General features: G+C 38.3%; 1 protein-coding gene across 3 annotated transcripts in view; it reads left to right on the top strand.

The window, feature by feature from the left end:
- The window catches only part of tox (thymocyte selection-associated high mobility group box), a 67,933-nt gene that overhangs the window by 29,930 nt on the left and 18,003 nt on the right, over window positions 1-20,000 (top strand). For 2 of the 3 annotated variants that reach the window (XM_053646827.1, XM_053646826.1), the window contains 3 exons: window positions 1,115-1,180; window positions 3,657-3,737; window positions 9,170-9,403. In XM_053646827.1, coding sequence (XP_053502802.1) covers window positions 1,115-1,180; window positions 3,657-3,737; window positions 9,170-9,403 — 381 coding nt within the window. The remainder of the gene's footprint in view (window positions 1-1,114; window positions 1,181-3,656; window positions 3,738-9,169; window positions 9,404-20,000) is intronic. The other variant, XM_053646828.1, reaches the window with a different exon arrangement.

Genomic DNA, 20,000 nt, shown 5'->3' with positions numbered 1-20,000 from the left:
TCACCACATGGTTATTCATTACTGTTAAAGGAACCTCATTAGGGATCAGCCACGCCGGTTCACCCCTCGCTGGTTCACCCCTCGCCGGTTCACCCCTCGCCGGTTCTCCCCTCGCCGGTTCACCCCTCGCCGGTCCACTCCTCACTAGTTTCTCAGCTTAGGCACCCCGCGCAGCAGTCTCACACTGACTTTATTCCCCCTTTCGCTTCATATATTTTTGCTAATGTACGAAGGTTTACGTGGACCAGGTCAGTGGTCAAACCTAGACGTGGATCTCACCTGTACGCTGTAGATTTGTAGCCAGGCTCTGCTGCTATAATCATAAAGACCGTCTGGTAACACATCCCAGGACTCTTATTCATAATCAGTTCATACTGAACATCCTGTAACGTACATTTCAGTACATTCAGTACACTCAGTAGTGTTGGTCTTTACTCTTCTACAGCTGTACCCTGTAATGATTCATAATCACGCTCTCCCTCACCCAGAAGCTCAGAGTGTCTTCCTTTTTCATAACCACTCTGACCCGCTCATTTAAACAGGTAAATAAAAAGGCAAATAAAATGTAAATAAATACCATGAACTGTGTGTGTGTGTGTGTGTGTGTGTGTGTGTGTGTGTGTTTATCGCTCAGATGAAAGGATTTCTTTCATCTTTAATTGCTATTGCAGCAAATCATCTGTGTGATAAGAGCCAAAAACTTCAAAGACAAATTGTCTAAAAAGTGTGTGTGTGTGTGTGTGTAGCTGAGGCTGAGGAGGGAACGACTGTTTATAACCGCTGTATCTTAAGGGAGAAAAGGAACTAACTTATTTCACGCAACGGATAAAGTAGTATAACATGTTGTTCTTTTATAAACAGAAAATTGTAATTGTTGGTAAATCGCTGTGGTGTAAAAGGAATAAAACACTCGGAGACAGGCTGTCTTAGGAAAATAATTAACTGGGTGGTGTCATGAACTCCAAATCATTACACCTGGCTCTGGTGTGGATTATTTTCCTGTAACAACACTACACACAGTGTTTAAATGTGTGGAGTAATTTTATTATGGTGATGTGAAGTTTAAACATTTCTCTCTCTCGCTCTCTCTCTCTCTCTCTCGCTGTGTTTGCAGTACGACAGTGAAAGCATGTTCATGCCGGTGCCTGAGCCGAGTCAGGACTTTGTGCCAGTGAACCAGGTGGGTTAATCACCTTTCCCTCCTTTTTGTTTCTGCGCTGCTAATTAAACAACTTAGAGCTTGAAATCACACACATCCAGGCCACGCTAACAAATCCGTTAGCACTTCAGCTGAATCCCAAAAACTTCTGCTCCAGAGTAAACATGGATGCTAATCATGAATGACTTTTATGCTGCAGAGAATGAGATCATTTTACGGAGGTGATCGTTTGTTATGGTGTAAACAACAAACACAACACATTACGTTTTACATTTGTTTGGCAGAACATCTGCTTTAAATATAATCTATTTGTCCATTCAGAATGGTATAACTGCATAAAAAACCACCACCAAAACAAACCCATCAACAACCACCACCAAAACAAACCCATCAACCACCGAAACAAACCCATCAACCACCGAAACAAACCCATCAACCACCACCACCAAAACAAACCCATCAACCACCGAAACAAACCCATCAACCACCACCACCAAAACAAACCCATCAACCACCAAAACAAACCCATCAACCACCGAAACAAACCCATCAACCACCACCACCAACACAAACCCATCAACCACCGAAACAAACCCATCAACCACCACCACCAAAACAAACCCATCAACCACCGAAACAAACCCATCAACCACCGAAACAAACCCATCAACCACCGAAACAAACCCATCAACAACCACCACCAAAACAAACCCATCAACCACCGAAACAAACCCATCAACCACCACCACCAAAACAAACCCATCAACCACCGAAACAAACCCATCAACCACCACCACCAAAACAAACCCATCAACAACCACCACCAAAACAAACCCATCAACCACCAAAACAAACCCAACCACCGCCATAAGAAACCCATCAACCACCACCAGACTGGCCCTGCCCTCTTTCCCCAGACATTGTTTATCTGTAACATTCTTTTTAAACATGTCAATAAATTGTAGGAATTATTTCTATAAAATTTAGGTCTCACATCTTTCCCCCATTCATCACATGTATAAAACATTCTTTCTTTCTTTATTTTTAATTATTATAATTATCTCCAAAAAGGTGAAATGTAGCGCAGATATTGTTTTTGTAACTTTTGTTAAATAAAAAATAATAAAATAATTTTTTCAAAATTATTTAAATAAATATTTCCCCTGTTTTGCCTGTTTATAACCGTCTCAAAACAAATGATTTTGTGTCCCAGTGTTTGTCAATATCTATAATTTTCTTTAATGAAAACAAACAAATGCATAAATACATAAATTGTTGGAATTATTGTCATAAAGTATCCCTGCTATAACATTATTAAAATGTTTTATTTATTCTGATTATGTTAAGCGTCATTATAAAATTTTGTGTCTGGAAAATTTTAGTGTTCTTCTTGGTTGTCTCACTTTCTTTAACGTGACTCATATTTAACACCTTTTTTCCTCCCGAATGTGTGAAGGTGTAAATCACTCCTTTCTCACGCATGATGAAGATAAATACTGCATTTAAACTTGATCAAATGAAAGATCTTTAAATTCAACACTTTGTGTCTGGTAAATCTAAATTATTTACATGAAGAACCGTAAGGAGTTTAACACTTTGTGCTTGTTTTGTGTTTGAGTTAGTGTGTTTAAATGAATCAGAATAAAGAAGGGAGGATTTGGACAGAACCGTGCAATCCAGTGGTTATAAAGTCAGAGTGCACATCTGAGGCTCTGAATTTAACAATATTATAAAATGGAGAAAAAATTCTGAATCTTTGTAAAAAAAAAAAAAAAGAAAAAAAAAGAAAACAAAAGTAAAATAAAAACAAACAAAAATTAATTCTAAACATTTCACAGATAGACAAAAAAATTGTAGAGCTAGTTCCATAAAAATTAGCCCCGCCCTCTTTCCCCAGACATTATCTATAAATTTTTTTAAAAATATATCACAATATTTTTTGAATTATTTCCATTAAAGAATAGCCCCACCCTTTTCCCCCAGGTGTTGTTTATCTATTACATTCTTTGAAAAATAAATCCAAGAAGTTAGTTTTTTCATAAATATTGGTCCCACCTTTTTTCATAATTTCTGTTTATCTAACATTCCTTAAAAATAAATGTCAGAATTTTTTTGCTGTTATTTCCAAAAAATAGCCCCGCCCTCTTTTCTTATCTATAATTAATTTTTTTCTTTTTTTTCTTCTTTTTTTCTAGATTATTTAAAAAGGAGCCTTGCCCTCTTTTGCCAGTTTGTGTTGATGTTAAAAAATTCAGAAAATATGTTTTCCATTAATTTTAGCCCCGCCCTCTTTTCCCTAAGTCTCGACTCATCCGTTACATTCTTTATCAATGATTTTTTTTCATCACAACAAAATCTACATTTCATGCGTTGTGTACAGTAGCTGCTGAACTTAAAGAAACATGACAACAGGGGACTCGTGTGTGTGTGTGTGTGTGTGTGTGTGTGGGTGTGTGTGTGTTTCTTGACCTTTGACCTTTATTGTGTCACGCTGTAGTTCCCAAGCCCCAAACAGACCACAGCTCAGTGGAAGAGAGAAACTCCTCCTCATCCAGATGCACATCGCCTGCCACACTGGGTAAATAATACTGAAACTTTCTGTGTGTGTGTGTGTGTGTGTCTAAGGAAACTGCTTTAAAAAAAATTACAGTTCACTATTTTTAATTCATTAAAATAGACTTTTAATAAAAAATATGACATCATCTGGAGACTTCTCCTGCCCATCCCGGGGCTTCTTCCTCCCAACCATTGGACCCTGAGTCTCCTAGGCTTCTTCCCAGCTCTGGGCTTGCTCTGTCCAACTCAGGGCTTTCTTCTACCAACCCCGTGCTTTTTACACTTGCACTAGGCTTGCTTTTGCTCTGCCCACCCCAGGGCTTCATCTGCCCACAACTTGTGGCTTCTTCCACCTAGCACAAAGGTAGCTCTGCCCAAGCTGGGGCTTCCTCCTCCCAACTTGGGGCTTTTTCAACCCAACACTGGGCTTCTTTCACCAGACCCTGGGCTTCCTTTGCCATGGCTGGGCCTCCCTTAGTCTGGCCCGGGGCCACCTCTGCCCCTTGTGGGGCTTCCCCTACCGGATGCAGGGCTTTATCTGCTTGACTTGGGGTTTCCTCCATCCAGCCTCTGGTTCACTCTGCCGAACCTGGGGCTTCCTCTACTAAACCCTGGGCTTTCTCTACCAATCCCCAGACTTCCACTTCAGAACTTCTTCACAACACAAGGATTCTTCACCCAACTCTGGGCTTTCTACATCCATTTTGGTATTTATTTTGCCCAACCTGGGCCTGGTTCTTCCAAACGTTGGGCTTCTTTTGTCTTATAGACTTTCCACCATCTTCCTGTAAGTCAGGATTTTTCTGTGCAGCCCCCTTGAGGCTCTGTTTTGCCCAGTCTAAGACTTGTCCTATCAGCTGGGAATAAGATGATGACGGTTACTGATCAGAGATGAGGTTAAATTTCAGTTTACAGAATACCATGTATTGTCTTATACATGTGTACATGTTTGGTGTGTCATTTCCTGTTGGCGGAACGTGTAATTTCCTGTCACGCACCTGTGAGCTCTCACTCCTCACCAGCGGTGCCTTGTTTTTGTTCTGCGTTCGCTTATTTTTCACCATTTCTTTCTCACCTCTACATGTGCTGCCAAACCTCGGCAGCGTCAGTTTCTGTTTTTCATTTTGCTGGCGTTTCTCAGCAGACCTGCGTCTCTTTCTTCCACTGTGTTTACTTTCAAATAATCTCACAACAACTAACGAAACATTCATTTCTCTTTGATACTGGATTGTCTTGATTCTTATTTTGGACCATTGTTGCTACTCTGATTCCCCCGCACCCCCCCCCCCCCCCACCCTAAAACACTCAATGTGCTGTACCTCTGCTTTCTCACTAGCTCTGATCAGTCAGTGTTTCGCAGGTACAAACCACGCCCCCTTCTTCTCTTTTCCCCCTCGTCCATAGCTGTGTACGATATTACCATCTATCATGATGCTTAGGCAGTCTGTACAGGATTTGTGGCTGTTGCGGCCAAAAATCACTCGATTTTAAAGCGGCGTTTTTCAAACAGTTTGTGAGATTTGTGGGTTGTTTTTTTTTTTTCTTCATTATTTTTTGAGGAAAACTATGTGAACTTCTTTTAATCTACTACCAGTGAAGACAATGAAAAAGATTAAAAAGGAACAGAGTAACAGTACATCACTGCGGTCTTGCTTCAGATATTTAGGCTGAACGTAGACGCGAATGTGTGTTACGCTTGTGGTTATGACCAATATGAACTCTCGTCTACTCACCTCAACTCCGAGATGAGTGTCAGCTTCTGAGTCCTGTCATTTGTGGAGACATAAATGTCATAATCTCTTAAATGAGAAATAACGAGTTTCTCTCAGTCAGAACTTTCTCCTGTTTCTACTGGTTTGTTTCTGAGTGACAGTCTTGGCTCTAATATGTCCCTTATTATTATTATTATTATTATTTTTATTATTATTTAATAAATATAGATTATAAGCTTAAATAAAAGACGCTGAACTCCTCTATCCCTCCCTCTCTCTCTCCCTCTCCCTCCCTCCCTCCCTCCCTCTCTCTCTCTCTCTCTCTCCCTCCCTCTCCCTCTCTCTCTCTCTCTCTCTCTCTCTCTGTCTCTCTGTCTCTCTCGGATAAAAGCCACTTTTATACATTTAGCAGCACAAAATGTTGAAGTGTGCAGCCGACTCTCTGTTTATATATTTTAACACAGTGGTAAGAGGAAATGGTGTGTGACCCAGATAAAGCTAGCCACACACACAGACACACACACACACGCACACACACACTAAAAATATACATTTCTCACATTTCTGATGTGAAGAATATTCTCATTGTTTCAACAGAGAAACTTTCACACTCTATAGAACTCTTAAGATTGAATATTGTTTACACACGAGCTGGTAATCTTCATCATCATCTTCATCTTTTTCCTCATCTTCATTTTCTTCATCATCATCTTCATCAACATCATCATCTTTTTCCTCATCAACTTCATCATCTTCTTCTTCATCTTTTTCAACTTCATCATCTTCATCATCTTTTTCCTCATCTTCATTTTCTTTATCATCTTCATCTTCATCATCTTTTTCCTCATCTTCATTTTCTTCATCTTCATCAACATCATCTTTTTCCTCATCAACTTCATCATCTTCATCTTTTTCAACTTCATCATCTTCATCTTTTTCAACTTCATCATCATCTTCATCTTTTTCAACTTCATCATCATCTTCATCTTTTTCAACTTCATCATCATCTTCATCTTTTTCAACTTCATCATCTTCTTCTTCATCATCTTTTTCTTCATCTCTTCTTCACTTTGTTGAGCAAAACATGAAATGTTAGTTTTGTAAATTTAATGTTATTAATTTTTTAGACATTAAATATACATAAGCTTTTTTTAAATGTAGCACTAAAGTTCTGCAGATTTTCATCTCTTTTCATCAACTTTCTCTCCTTTCTCTCTTTTCTCTCTTTCATCTCTCATTCTCCCTTCTGTCCCCTTTCTCTCCTTCCTCTCCTCCTCTTTCTCTCCCCTTTCTCTTTTTTGTCTCCTCATTTCTTTCCTTAGCTTCTCTTTTCTTTCTCTACATAGACTTTTTTTCGTCCATCTCTCTTTTCTCTCTTTTTCTTTTCATTTTTCCTTTAAACTCCTACCTATTTAAAAACAGTTGCAGGTAAGAGAACAAACGAAGATGATTTTATAGCTTGAGAAATTTCAGGAGGAAATAATTACCCGTTTTCTCCTCCTCCTCTGCAGTAAGTGAGTAGTTTTGTTTCTTTTACTTAATTAAAATCTTTTCATGCAGTAAAAAAAAACAAAACATTAGCTTGTTGTAACATTAATATAAGTGCTGCTGAGAGCGGTCTCTGTTTTTCATGGCGTCCGTTTTGCTTTTCCCCCCATCATTTGGCAGTAAACTCTTTCCTCGGAGGAATTATGGTGTGATGTACGCCAACAGTTTCACATCGACATCTGCGAGGCACAAACACGATCACACGCAAAACGCCGTCATGCGTCGGCTTTTAGAGGCGGAACAGAGGAAGCTCGTTACATCGATTATCGCAGAGATTTAGTGTAACAGTTGGCCGAGTTTATTCGAGTCGAGTTGGAGCTCGTCTTCTTCCCAATTACTGCGTTTGGCCACCTGACAACTTCGTTTAGCCCACTGCACATAAGAGCTATATATTATCTTTAATATTCTCTCCCTCTCTCTCTCTCTGTCTATCTCTTAATGTAAATAACACTTAATATTCGGTTGCATATCTCTTGTGTGTAATAACTGCATCACTCCTGCAACTCACTGACACCAGACTGCTGGTTTCTTCTTCTGTGAAGCTTCTCCAGGTTTCTCCTGCAGCTTCTTTCAGTAGTTGTTTGTTTCGGGGGGGTTTCTCCCTTCAGTCTCCTCTTCAGGAGGTGAGATGCTGATCAGTTGGGTGAAGGTCTGGTGATGGACTTGTCCAGTCTAACACCTTCCACTTTCCCCCTGATGAAGTCCTGTGTTGAGGTGGAAGTGTGTTTTGGATCGTTGTCTTGCTGCATGATGAAGTTCCTCCTGATTCATTTGAATACATTTGTATTTTGTACTCTGTAAATTATCAGACAGAATGTTCCTGTAAACTTCTGAATTCATTCTGCTGCTCCATCATGAGTTCATCATCAATAAAGATTAGTGAGAATGTTCCAGAAGCAGCCATGCAAGCCCAAGCCATGACACTACCTCCACCATGTTTCACAGATCAGCTTGTATGTTCTGGATCATGAGCAGATCCTTTCCTTCTCCACACTTTGGTCTTTCCGTCACTTTGGTAGAGGTTCATCTCAGTTCCAGAACTTTTGTGGATCATCTCTGTATTTCTTTGTGAATTCCAGTCTGACTTTCTGATTCTTACTGCTGATGAGTGGTTTATATCTTGTGGTATGGTCTCACCCCTGATATCACTTACTTTTGGTTTTTGTTTTTTTCTTCACAGCTCTCACAATGTTTCTGTCGTCAGCTGCTGTTGTTTTCCTTGGCCGACTCGTTCCATGTCTGGTTGCTCAGTACACCAGGGGTTTCTTTCTTTTTCAGAACATTCCAAATTGTCGTACTGGCCATGCCCGGTGTTTGTGCAGTGCCTCTAATAGTTTTTCGCTCTTTTCCCAGCTTCAAAACGGCTTGCTTTTTCCCCATAGATAGCTCCCTGATCGTCATGTCGGTTTATCCTTTTTAACAACAAATGTAAATACAAATTTTATAACATTTTATATAATACATTTATAGAAATATAACACTTACAATAAACTAAGTACTAATTTATTAATTGTATTATTTCAGTAATACTCTCCATGCTTTTGGATCAACAACAACAAGAAAATAAAATACTACTACTAATAATAATACATTTATAAGTTTAATAAATGCATGTTCTTGTTGTGTGTACGTGTGGGTGTGTCTCTGTGTGTGCGCGCATGTGTGTGTGTTTAACTCTACAGTTTACTAAAATTTTATTAGTACAATAATTCATTCATTGATATTAAGTTTACTAATTGTAATTATGCAGTTAATTATTTAAATACAGACATTAGTAATAATCAGTTATGATACACTGTGTGTGTGTGTGTGTGTGTGTTACTCTAACAGTATGCTCTTAAGGCTGTGTAATCATTAGCATCTCTGCATGTTCGTGTTTAATTATTATAATTCATGAATAATAAATAAATTTGAATTTAGATGAAGTATGTAAATTATGTTCTGTAGTTATTGACTGCCCGTGTTGGTAAATTAAGAATTTTAATTCTTTTAATAAGTTCTTTGATGAAATATTATATATCAGAAATTAACTAGCATGTCATGTTTAATAATTACTATAGTAACAATAAAGTAATTAATAACCAATTAAAGGCTATTTAATAACGATTCTTAATTAGGCTCAGCTTAATAACGTCCATGTTTATTTGTATACAAAGCATGTGTGTGTGTGTGTGTGTGTGTGTGTTGGTTCTAGCAGTCCTACCCAGTACCTGGTCTCAGCGATGAGGACTTCAATATTCCCCCCATCACTCCTCCCTCTCTCACTCACCTGGCCGACAGCGAGTCCGGACCGTACCACCCGCTCTGCCCCCCCACCCCTCACACGCTGCACCCCTTCAGCATGCAGGGAATGGACCTGCCCAACATGGCCGCCTCCGGCGTCACAGGACAGGACGGGAACCTCCTCAGCAACTCCTCGCTCTCAGTGGTACGTCCCAGAAATGTCTCTTATTAAAAAGAAACGTATATCACAATCACACACACACACCCACACACACACCCACACACACACCACCTCATACTGCACAGGGACCATTCTACACCCTCAGATACCTTTATACACACACACACATCCACACACCCCACCTCACACTGCACAGGGACCATTCTACACCCTCAGATACCTTTATACACACACACACACACCCACACACACACCACCTCACACTGCACAGGGACCATTCTACACCCTCAGATACCTTTATACACACACACACACACCCACACACCCACACACACACCACCTCACACTGCACAGGGACCATTCTACACCCTCAGATACCTTTATACACACACACACACACACACACCCACACACACACACCACCTCACACTGCACAGGGACCATTCTACACCCTCAGATACCTTTATACACACACACACATCCACACACCCCACCTCACACTGCACAGGGACCATTCTACACCCTCAGATACCTTTATACACACACACACACACCCACACACCCACACACACACCACCTCACACTGCACAGGGACCATTCTACACCCTCAGATACCTTTATACACACACACACACACACACACCCACACACACACCACCTCACACTGCACAGGGACCATTCTACACCCTCAGATACCTTTATACACACACACACATCCACACACCCCACCTCACACTGCACAGGGACCATTCTACACCCTCAGATACCTTTATACACACACACACACACACACACCCACACACACACCACCTCACACTGCACAGGGACCATTCTACACCCTCAGATACCTTTTTATACACACACACACACACACACACACACACATCCACACACATCCTCACACGGCACAGGGACCATTCTACACCCTCAGATCTGCACCTCCACATGTGCACATGTATATTTATACCTTTTCATACACACACACACACTAGCATGTTGTATATAACCTTTCTTGAGCTCTAACGATCTGATATTCAGTATTTATATTCGAGATTTCATATGCACATTATCAATATTTTCAGTCCATAAATATTTGTTTGTTTATTTATTTATTTATTTATTTATTGTATTTCTATTTCAGAGACTTAATTAGATCAGTTTGGAGCCCCCCCTCCCCCCAAGTTACCCCCAACACACACACGCACAATTAATTTCTTTCTTTTTCTTTCTTTGCTTCTGTAAGTAAAGACACAATATTTAATTATTTTTTAAATATTGACTTTAGATTTATTTCTAAAACAACTTTCATTAGAAACATGTCTAAAATGCAGATAAAATACATAAAAAAACAGCTGCTACTATAATAAATAAATAGCAACTGAAGAAGAGAATAGAGAATAATACATAGCTATAAATTCATGCAATGAAATTATGATCACAACATTTCTTTTAAATGTAGTAATAAAAATAGCAAAATAATAAAAAATCTATTCTAATCAATCTATTATTATTATTATTATTATTATTATTATTATTATTATTATTATTATTTTGTCAGGTTATAGCACTGTAACTGTTACAGTTATTTATAAATATTTACACAGTTTGATACGTCGAGTTGTGTAAGCAGATCTAATAAATTATTCCAGAGTGTATAATGTGTATATATTTTTATCTCTTCTATAACTACGTATATTTATCTTTTTACATATTTACATACAGTATGGAGGACTTGATTCCTCCATACTGTTCAGTAGATTTAGTGTTTAGAGTGTGTAATGTGTATTTATATGTCTTATTTTACTGTATATATGACTTTTTTTGTATGGTATGAGATTATACTTTTTTTTTTTTTTTTTTAACACCAAGAATTAATTTGAATTCTTTTAACCTTCTAAAACTACAGATGGCACTACTGCTGTAGAACGAAAAAACCAACCCATCACTTTTCTGATACATGAAGAGTCGACTCGGTCAGTAATATGAGCGGAAAACAAAGCTAAGAGTCTAAACTCCATCATTAAATCTACTGAACAAAATGGAGTAACACACATTGTATAGAGTTTTACAAATATCAAAGTTTATTTCTCCTTTTTAACATCAGATACAGATGTTCCGCTGCTCTGTAGAATCAAACTAACTGAAGAAAAGTTTGGAGTTAAACTCGGAGGAGATGAGAGTGAATTTAATTTAATGCTCTGAAACAACTCCGAATTCCCCACACGTAGCGGCAACGCTCGACTCGCTGAGTCATACCACACTCTATCGTTATATAACACACACACACACACACACACCGAATTTTCCCCCCGTCTCTAGATTTATCAGGGTGAAGTAATTATTTACAATTTAATTCACACTTTTAGTAAAAATTTATATCACGTCAAAGTGAAACTCGACTGCGGGGAAAAACGAAAAGAAAGAGACTGAAATTACAGAATAAAAATAGTACAAGTTTACACAATTACACACACACACACACAAATATATAATAATAGCAGTTATAATAAAGAATTTATATTTATTTAAATAGCACCGATCATCCAATTGGAATGCAGCTTTACAGTGTGAAGTAAAAATAAACAGAAATAAAGAAAACTATGAAGTCTAAAGAGAATAGCAAAAGTGACTAATAATAATAAAAAATGAAAGATAGATAGATCGATAGACAAAGATGTAAGATAGATAGATAAAAGCTTTTCATCCATTTAAAATGCAGCTCATAAAAACAAAAAAGTACAAATAAAAACAGCAATAATAATATAATAATAATAATAATAATAATATAATAATAATAATAATAATACTGTTTATCTATATTTATATTACACTTTTCATACATTTAAAATACAGAAAAAACAGAAACAAACAAGTCGAAGTAAAATGATAAAATATTTAGTACTACTGCTAATAATAATATGAATAACTGTCTAATAAGATGATAAACAATACAATGAATCAGTAAATAAAAGAAACTGAAGGAAAATAAGATATAAGTATAAACTGCAGTAGTGTGAATGATGTGAAGCTCAGGTGTGTGTCATCATGTTAATCAGCTGCTTTACATTAAGTTCGGGTCGATGTTGTAGCTTTAGCAAGGTGAGTGATTTTATTTATTTATTTTTTAACTGTGTGTGATTAATAACTTCCATGTTTTATTTATATATAAAAGTGTGTGTGTGTGTGTGTGTGCACTCTGAACTCTTTCGTTATGATGGAATTCTGCTGAAACGTGCCACACACAACATGAGACACTGCATTATTTCAGCGTGTGATGATTTCAGTTCAGGAATTACCCTTTAAACACTTCTGAAGATGAAATGTCACTCACGCTCAGTCCACTCAACACACACACACACACACACAGTTTTGATGTTATATAGGTAGCGAGGGAATTAGCCTCTTCTTGACAGCGTATAGAGATGATGTGTCGGTCGAAACTCCTCAGATTTACACATTTACTCTTCACTCTATTTCTGCAGCAGAATCTTTCAGCTCGGGGGAAAAACCTTTCTGATTTAATCCAGAAATAAAGCTTCAGTCACACGTTAGTCCACAGAATGTGAAAGGTCTCTCTCGCATTAATCACTTCAGGAGAAATGAAACTCCACATCAACACTCACACAAACATCGTTTACATTTTATTCCCTACTTCAGTAGACCTGGAGCTGATGCACGAGGCTGCATTTTCATTCATTCGTTCATCTATCCATCTGTCTGTCTATCTATCTGTTTATCTGTTTATCCATCTATCGATTGAACTATCTATATATCTGACTGTTTATCCATCTATCTATCTATGTATCTATCTTTCCATCTATCTATCTATCGATTGATCGATCAGTCGACCTATTCTATCTGTCTGTCTGTCTGTCTGTCTGTCTATCCATCAATCTTTCTATCTTCACTGGTCCCAAAAAAGTGTTTGGACACTTAAGCCAAACTTAAAAATGTGTGAATTTCACTACATTAAAAACAACAACAACAACATGTAGTAATAATAATAATAATAATAATAATAATAAAAAGTTGAAGGACTTGAGTGAAACCGGACGATGTATCGACGTAATTGTCAGTAAAATCAAGAGAAACAGGCGAGAACCAGCAGCAGGGATTGCTTTAGATGTGGATGAGAACTTCAGGATCCAACAGTATTTAAGACAGGATGAAGGAGCATGTCTACAGAGCAAGAGTAATGCAGCAGAAACCACTCATCAGCTATCAAGCAAAGTAAGAACGTTCCCCAACTAAGAACATGCACAGAAAGTAAGATGACAACTTCTGGAGAACATTCTTATGTTCAGATGAGTGCAAATGTAGCTTGGATGGATCTGATGCTGGAGTGTTTTTGTGGAGAAAGCCAGGAGAAGAGCTCCAACCAGACTGCACTAAGGGTACTATAAAGCAGTGGTGGTGGTGAGCTGCTGTGCACTGTTCATCAAGACCTCAGAAGAAATGCAGAAATCAGAGAAGATATTGAAGTGACAGAAGTGGATTCTTCAGCAGGGGAATGATCCAAAGCACCAGATGCTTTCTGAAAGAGCCCTGACCTAAACCCTGTAGAGCATTGGTCACCAATCCTCTTGCTTGAGATCTCCCTTCCTGCAGGTTTCATCTCCAGCCCAAATGTAACACACCTGTTTTAACTGAACAGGAACTTCTTAAGGCGATGATCAGATGGTGCCCACCATTATGGTATAAAGTCTCCAGGAAGGTAGATCCCCAGGAACAGGGTTGGAGGTGGAGGGTGAAACGCAGTGTGGAAGAACTGAAAGGTTTTGTTCCACCACAACTGCTAGAGAAACTGCTTGATTTGATTCCCAGAAGCTGTCAAGAAGTTCTGCGGTGAAATTCACACACTTCTAAGAGTGGCTGAAGTTTCTAAATAAAATTATTGAGTCCATTATGAATCAACGTTGGAAATTCAGTGGCTTTGATTCCTAGTTTTACTTCTCATGTTTATTATTTAAAAAACAAACAAACAAACAAAAAACATCCATCGGTGATGTGTCCGTCAAACATTATGGAGCCATGTTCTTCCATTACACTTTCAGGTTTGGGAATCCCCCTTGATTAAATAAATAAATAAATAAATAAACTGTGTCAATTACACTTTTATACACACTGAATTAAATAATAATTAAAGTAACAATTCAGTGGAATAAACTGTGTGCTGACGCCCTGTCACACCTTCAGTGTGGTTTTGATTATTAAAATGTCTTAATGATGGTGTGTGTGTGTGCGTATAAGAGAGCTCACTCCACACCCCAGGGTGAAGAACACTCGATATCAGGGGAGATGTGAGGTGTGAGGAAAACAAGAGCTCCGGCTCCTTTCACTCTGACTCACATTCGAGTCTCATGTCCCGAGGTTTAACCACACTTCACTCACACTCTGCCTCCGTCGCCGCGTGACGCGCCATCGGCACCATCCGCAGAGCAGAGTTTCAATTCTCCAGAAGTGATTTATGAGAGAGACATTTCGCATTGTGTCGAAAAGAAAAATGTGGATAAAGGTGGAAAAAAGTAAAAAAAAAACATTGAGGGTATTTCCCCCTGAGCTGAAACGATCTCACGTGGAAAAATAACACAACGTGTAAAATCGTGTGTGAGGCACAATGATGAGGCACTTCTCATCTGACAAGATCCGAGAAGTTCGATTGGTTGACATCTCGGGATGTTTTAGAAACAAGGCTAATTTCCCTGTAGTTAAATTGATCATGTGATAAAACAGGACTGTTCTAATTAAACTCCCACAGATCAGTTCTCTCTGTGTACTGTTGGGTTTAGGTTTTGTTTTGTTTTGGTTTTAATAACCCACCTTTTCCCTGTAATTAAATCTCAAACTTTTTTGGAGTTTCTTTTTTATTCAGTGTGTCTTTAGTAAAATAAAAAAAAAACACAACAACAACGCTTGGATGTACTTTTTTGCGTTGGAGTTTCTAAGAAATGATGCCGGTGATCAGAAATAAACTCAGTAAAGCATCACTGGAATTTTTGAAAGCTTGCTGGTGTTGCTTTGGTGACGCTGCAGTGGCTTCAGTGCAGGTTTATATCCTGTGTGCTTTAATGACATTTCAGAAATAAAATGATTTTTATTGGAATTTGGAAAGTGCAGAAGATTCTCTCCAAACACACGACATATTGGTTAAAATATATTTTTTATTGGCTTTTCTTTTTCTTTTCTTTTATTTTATTGTTTGTATTCAGTGCCCTTGGAGTTGTTTTATCGATGCAGATACTTCAAGATGTTTCTGCCTGTCTGTCTCTCTGCCACTCTGTCTGTCTGTCTTTCTGCCTGCTTGTCTATTTGCCTGTCTATCTGTGTATCTGTCTGTCTGCCTGTCTGTCTGCCTGTCTGTCTGTCTGTCTGTCTGCCTGCCAGTCTATCGGTTTGTCTGTCTGTCTATTTATGTGTTTATATATCTTTGTCTCTATCTATCTGTCTGTCTGTCTATTTATCTTCACATCTCTCGAACTGTCAGTCTGTATTTGGATGTTTGTTTATCTATCTATCTGTTTGTTTATTTGTTTGTTTGTTTACCCTGACAAATTTAACAGAGGCATGTGTTCATCTTGTCGTTGATGTGAAACTGTGCTGCAGCTTCAGCAGAAATGAAACCGTGTCTCTTCTCCCTCGTTCCTCAGCGGCCGTTCTGTTAGAGCTGAGCGATGTGATGTAACATCTAGAGATGCACCGATACTAAATTTCTCAGCCGATACGATAAGCGATTATTCAGAGTGATGTTGGCCGATACCGATAACCGATAGTTCTGCCTTTTATACCTTCTTTTAAATTAATAATAATTAATTTCAAAGAATTCTGAAAGAAATGCAAATAAAAACTTGACTCTCTCCATTTCAAGCAGTTGTTTGACAGTAACTGGTCTCATCAACAGAAAACACATTACTCTAATTAACATTAGCACATGAACTCAATTCTGAAGATTAAAGTAAGATTCTTAACTTATTGAATGTTATTAATTCATATTAACATCGACTGAACTGTAAAACCCTCCTGTTAGTCTCACATTCACTCTCCACACACACAAGCATTTCTACTTCATCACTGACATCAAACTGCTCATATATAATATACACTTTTTATATATTAGCATTAACTGGATATGAAATACACTACTCTACAAATATATTTTTCTGTGCAATATATACTTTTTTGTCAACTCATCTTCATGTAAATCGTTCAGCGGTGTACTGGAGCTTTAATTCAGCACGAGCAGTTCGGCAAATAAAAATAAAACTTCGACTCGACGCTGAATCTTCTCTTCACTGCTGCAGCGTCCGGTGTAAAATTTTATCAGTGCAGAGATTACAAGCTGCAGTTCTGTCGTCATTCCACACGAGACGACATCTTTACACACAGCATGACATCCATGTGTTTTCCCGCCCGCTTTTGATTGACAGGATCTAATCAGCCCTGAAAAATTGCCTTTATCGGCCGATACATCGGGGCATCTCTAGTAACATCCATAACCTGATAGATAAGATAATGATTTGTTTACAGTATTAAAGCGTGTGTGTAAACGTGTATATCACCATACAGATTGTATATTTTAATTGTAATGTTTAAGGGCGGATTCTTTACTCTACATTTTTCCATTACATTTTGCTAAATGTTTCATTCAGAAGCTTTGTGATCGGACTCCTGAATTCAGTACAACTTTTATAACGTTTGAGGTGCACCAAAATATTCACGGAGAACTTACTCATAACCACGCTTTCACTTTCACTGAGTGACTGGTGCAGCTTGTTCAAAACGAACTACTCCTAGCGCATCAGATTCGCTCACATTCGATGATTTTGGTTCTGCTGCTGCTGCTTCAAAACAAAACACAAAAAACATTTGTATTGTGACATTTTCTTCATGGTAACCACACCAGCATTATTTTTAGCAGCTTGATACAGTGCTGTTTTTCTTTTTCTTTGATGCCATTGGTGTGTTTCTTTGTCTCTCTCTCTATCTCTCTCTCTCTCCATCACTTGTGGTTTAGAGGTTTTACTGAAGCTTAAAGAAAAACAACTCCAATATTCACAGAGAACTTGGTACTTGTGTGAAGAAGTCATTCTCATTTTATGATGATTGAAAGCACATTATATTTCATGCTTTTTTTGGAGGACCCTTTCGGGTCTAGTTTAATGGGGCTGAGTAGGGTTCATTTAATAAGAACTGTATGTGAAAACACCCTAAACACAGAACATGGGTACACGAGTTTCTGCTCATTTAGATTTGTTCACTAACTGGCATGTTGCCTAGATGGATAGGTAGATGGATGGATGGATTGATTGTTTGATTAGATAGATAGGTGGATGGATAGATTATAGATAAATGGGTGGAAAGACAGATATAGGTGGATGGATGGATGGATGGATGGATAGATAGATGGTTATATAGATAGATAGATGGATAAATAGATAGACAGACAAGGATGGAGGATAGATAGATGGATGGAGAGAAAGAGAGAGATAGTGTTAGTGATAGTGATATTTATGGACTCCTCATTGACTCCCAATGCTTGGCCCCTGTAATTGCTGCTTGCAAAGTGAACGCAGTACTGTTCATTATTTACTAATATGAATAATCTTCTAATAATTGTATAATTTCTATTGTAAAATTTTTATTATAATTATTTTTGAACAATTATAATTTTTATATGAAATTTTTTCAACACTTTTAACTACTGAAATGTCACATGACCCATTTCTTCTATTGTCTATTTTCTTTTTCTCTATGTTTCTATTGTTTGTTTGTTTGTTTGTCCTCTTTGTTTTTCTTTATCCTCTTCTTTATACCCATGTGTATCTTCTGTCTGGTGTCTGTTTGGTAAAATATTTGAATGTACCTTTTTTATTTCTTTAAATAACACCCTGCATTACACGTGTCTTGGGTTGCCTGTGTAATTACGTTTTAGGGTTTTGGAACAGGATTGTATACATTTCCTTTAAGAATAATAATAATAATAATAATAATAATTTTTATTGTTACTTTAAAAGCCTGCCTTTGAAGAGAGAAATGCACCCGAGTGGGTCTTTTTTCCTTTTTTCAGAAACCTGAGAGATATTCCTGATACACAAAAGCCATTTGTTCTTTTCACCTTAATGTTCTCGACGCTCTGAGAACATCCATCCATTTAGAGGGACTATGAATTACGGTTGCCAGGCAACGGGACGGAGAGATTGTAGTTGCGGTGGAGAATGGAAGAGTGAGCTGATGGAATTAATTTTTTTGCTCAGCATTCGCATGTTGGAGCTACACAGTGCAGTGTGAGACTCTCGTGTCTCTGCGTCCTCTGGGTTTTATGACTGTAATTTAATTTCCTGTCTTTCATTTACGATGCAATATCAAGACTTTTATTTTACAAAGAAAATTCATTAGACAAAGAAAAAAATTTGGACAGATTGGCGTGTCTTTGAATTGATCAGATTGGCGTGTCTTTGAATTGATCAGATTGGCGCGTCTTTGACTTGGACACACAGGCGTGTGTTTGATTTAAAAAATTAATGCAGTTTGTTACGCGTGTTAGTGAGAAACAGTAAAGAAGTGTGAACTCCTGTCCTGAAGACGTGGAACACTACAGATTCACCTCTGACTGCTACACAGCGCTGACACTGGAGACTCCTTCCATACACATTACATAAACATCCCCTCATCACAGAAAACTTCACCACATCAACACATTTAAAAAATCCGTTTATTAGTACACGTCCCTGTGAATCAGCCGTTACCATAGAAACGATAATGTAATTAGAACGAGCGTGTTAATATAAACCTGCTTGAGTCCTCTACGTTTTTTTCTCTGCTAACTGTATAAAAAGCTGTGAGAAAGAGCGAGACTGGACTCTCTCTATCTCTCTCTCTCACTCTCTCACTCTCTCTCTCTCACTATATATCTCTCTATCTCTCTATCGCTCTCACTATCTCTATATATATTTCAATCTCTCTCTCTATCGCTATTTCTCTATCACTCTCACTATCTCTCTCTCTCTCTCTTTCTCACTAACTCTCACTCTCTCTCTCTCTATCTCACTCACTCTCTCTCTCTATCTCACTCTCTCTCTCTATCTCACTCACTCTCTCTCTCTATCTCACTCACTCTCTCTCTCTATCTCACTCTCTCTCTCTATCTCACTCACTCTCTCTCTCTATCTCACTCACTCTCTCTCTCTATCTCACTCACTCTCTCTCTCTATCTCACTCACTCTCTCTCTCTATCTCACTCACTCTCTCTCTCTATCTCACTCACTCGCTCACTCTCTCTCTATCTCACTCACTCTCTCTCTCTCTATCTCACTCACTCTCTCACTCTCTCTCTATCTCACTCACTCTCTCTCTATCTCACTCTCTCTCTATCTCACTCACTCTCTATCTCACTCACTCTCTCTCTATCTCACTCTCTCTCTATCTCACTCACTCTCTCTCTCTATCTCACTCACTCTCTCTCTATCTCACTCACTCTCTCTCTATCTCACTCACTCTCTCTATCTCACTCACTCTTTCTCTATCTCACTCACTCTCTCTCTCTATCTCTTTCTATCTCACTCACTCTCTCTCACTAACTCTCACTCTCTCTCTCTATCTCACTCTCTCTCTATCTCACTCACTC

This window comes from Ictalurus furcatus, chromosome 17, assembly GCF_023375685.1.
Source record: "Ictalurus furcatus strain D&B chromosome 17, Billie_1.0, whole genome shotgun sequence".
NCBI lineage: Eukaryota > Metazoa > Chordata > Actinopteri > Siluriformes > Ictaluridae > Ictalurus > Ictalurus furcatus.
The sequence above is the reverse complement of the archived record's forward strand: the minus strand, read 5'-3'. Positions and strand labels throughout refer to the sequence as shown.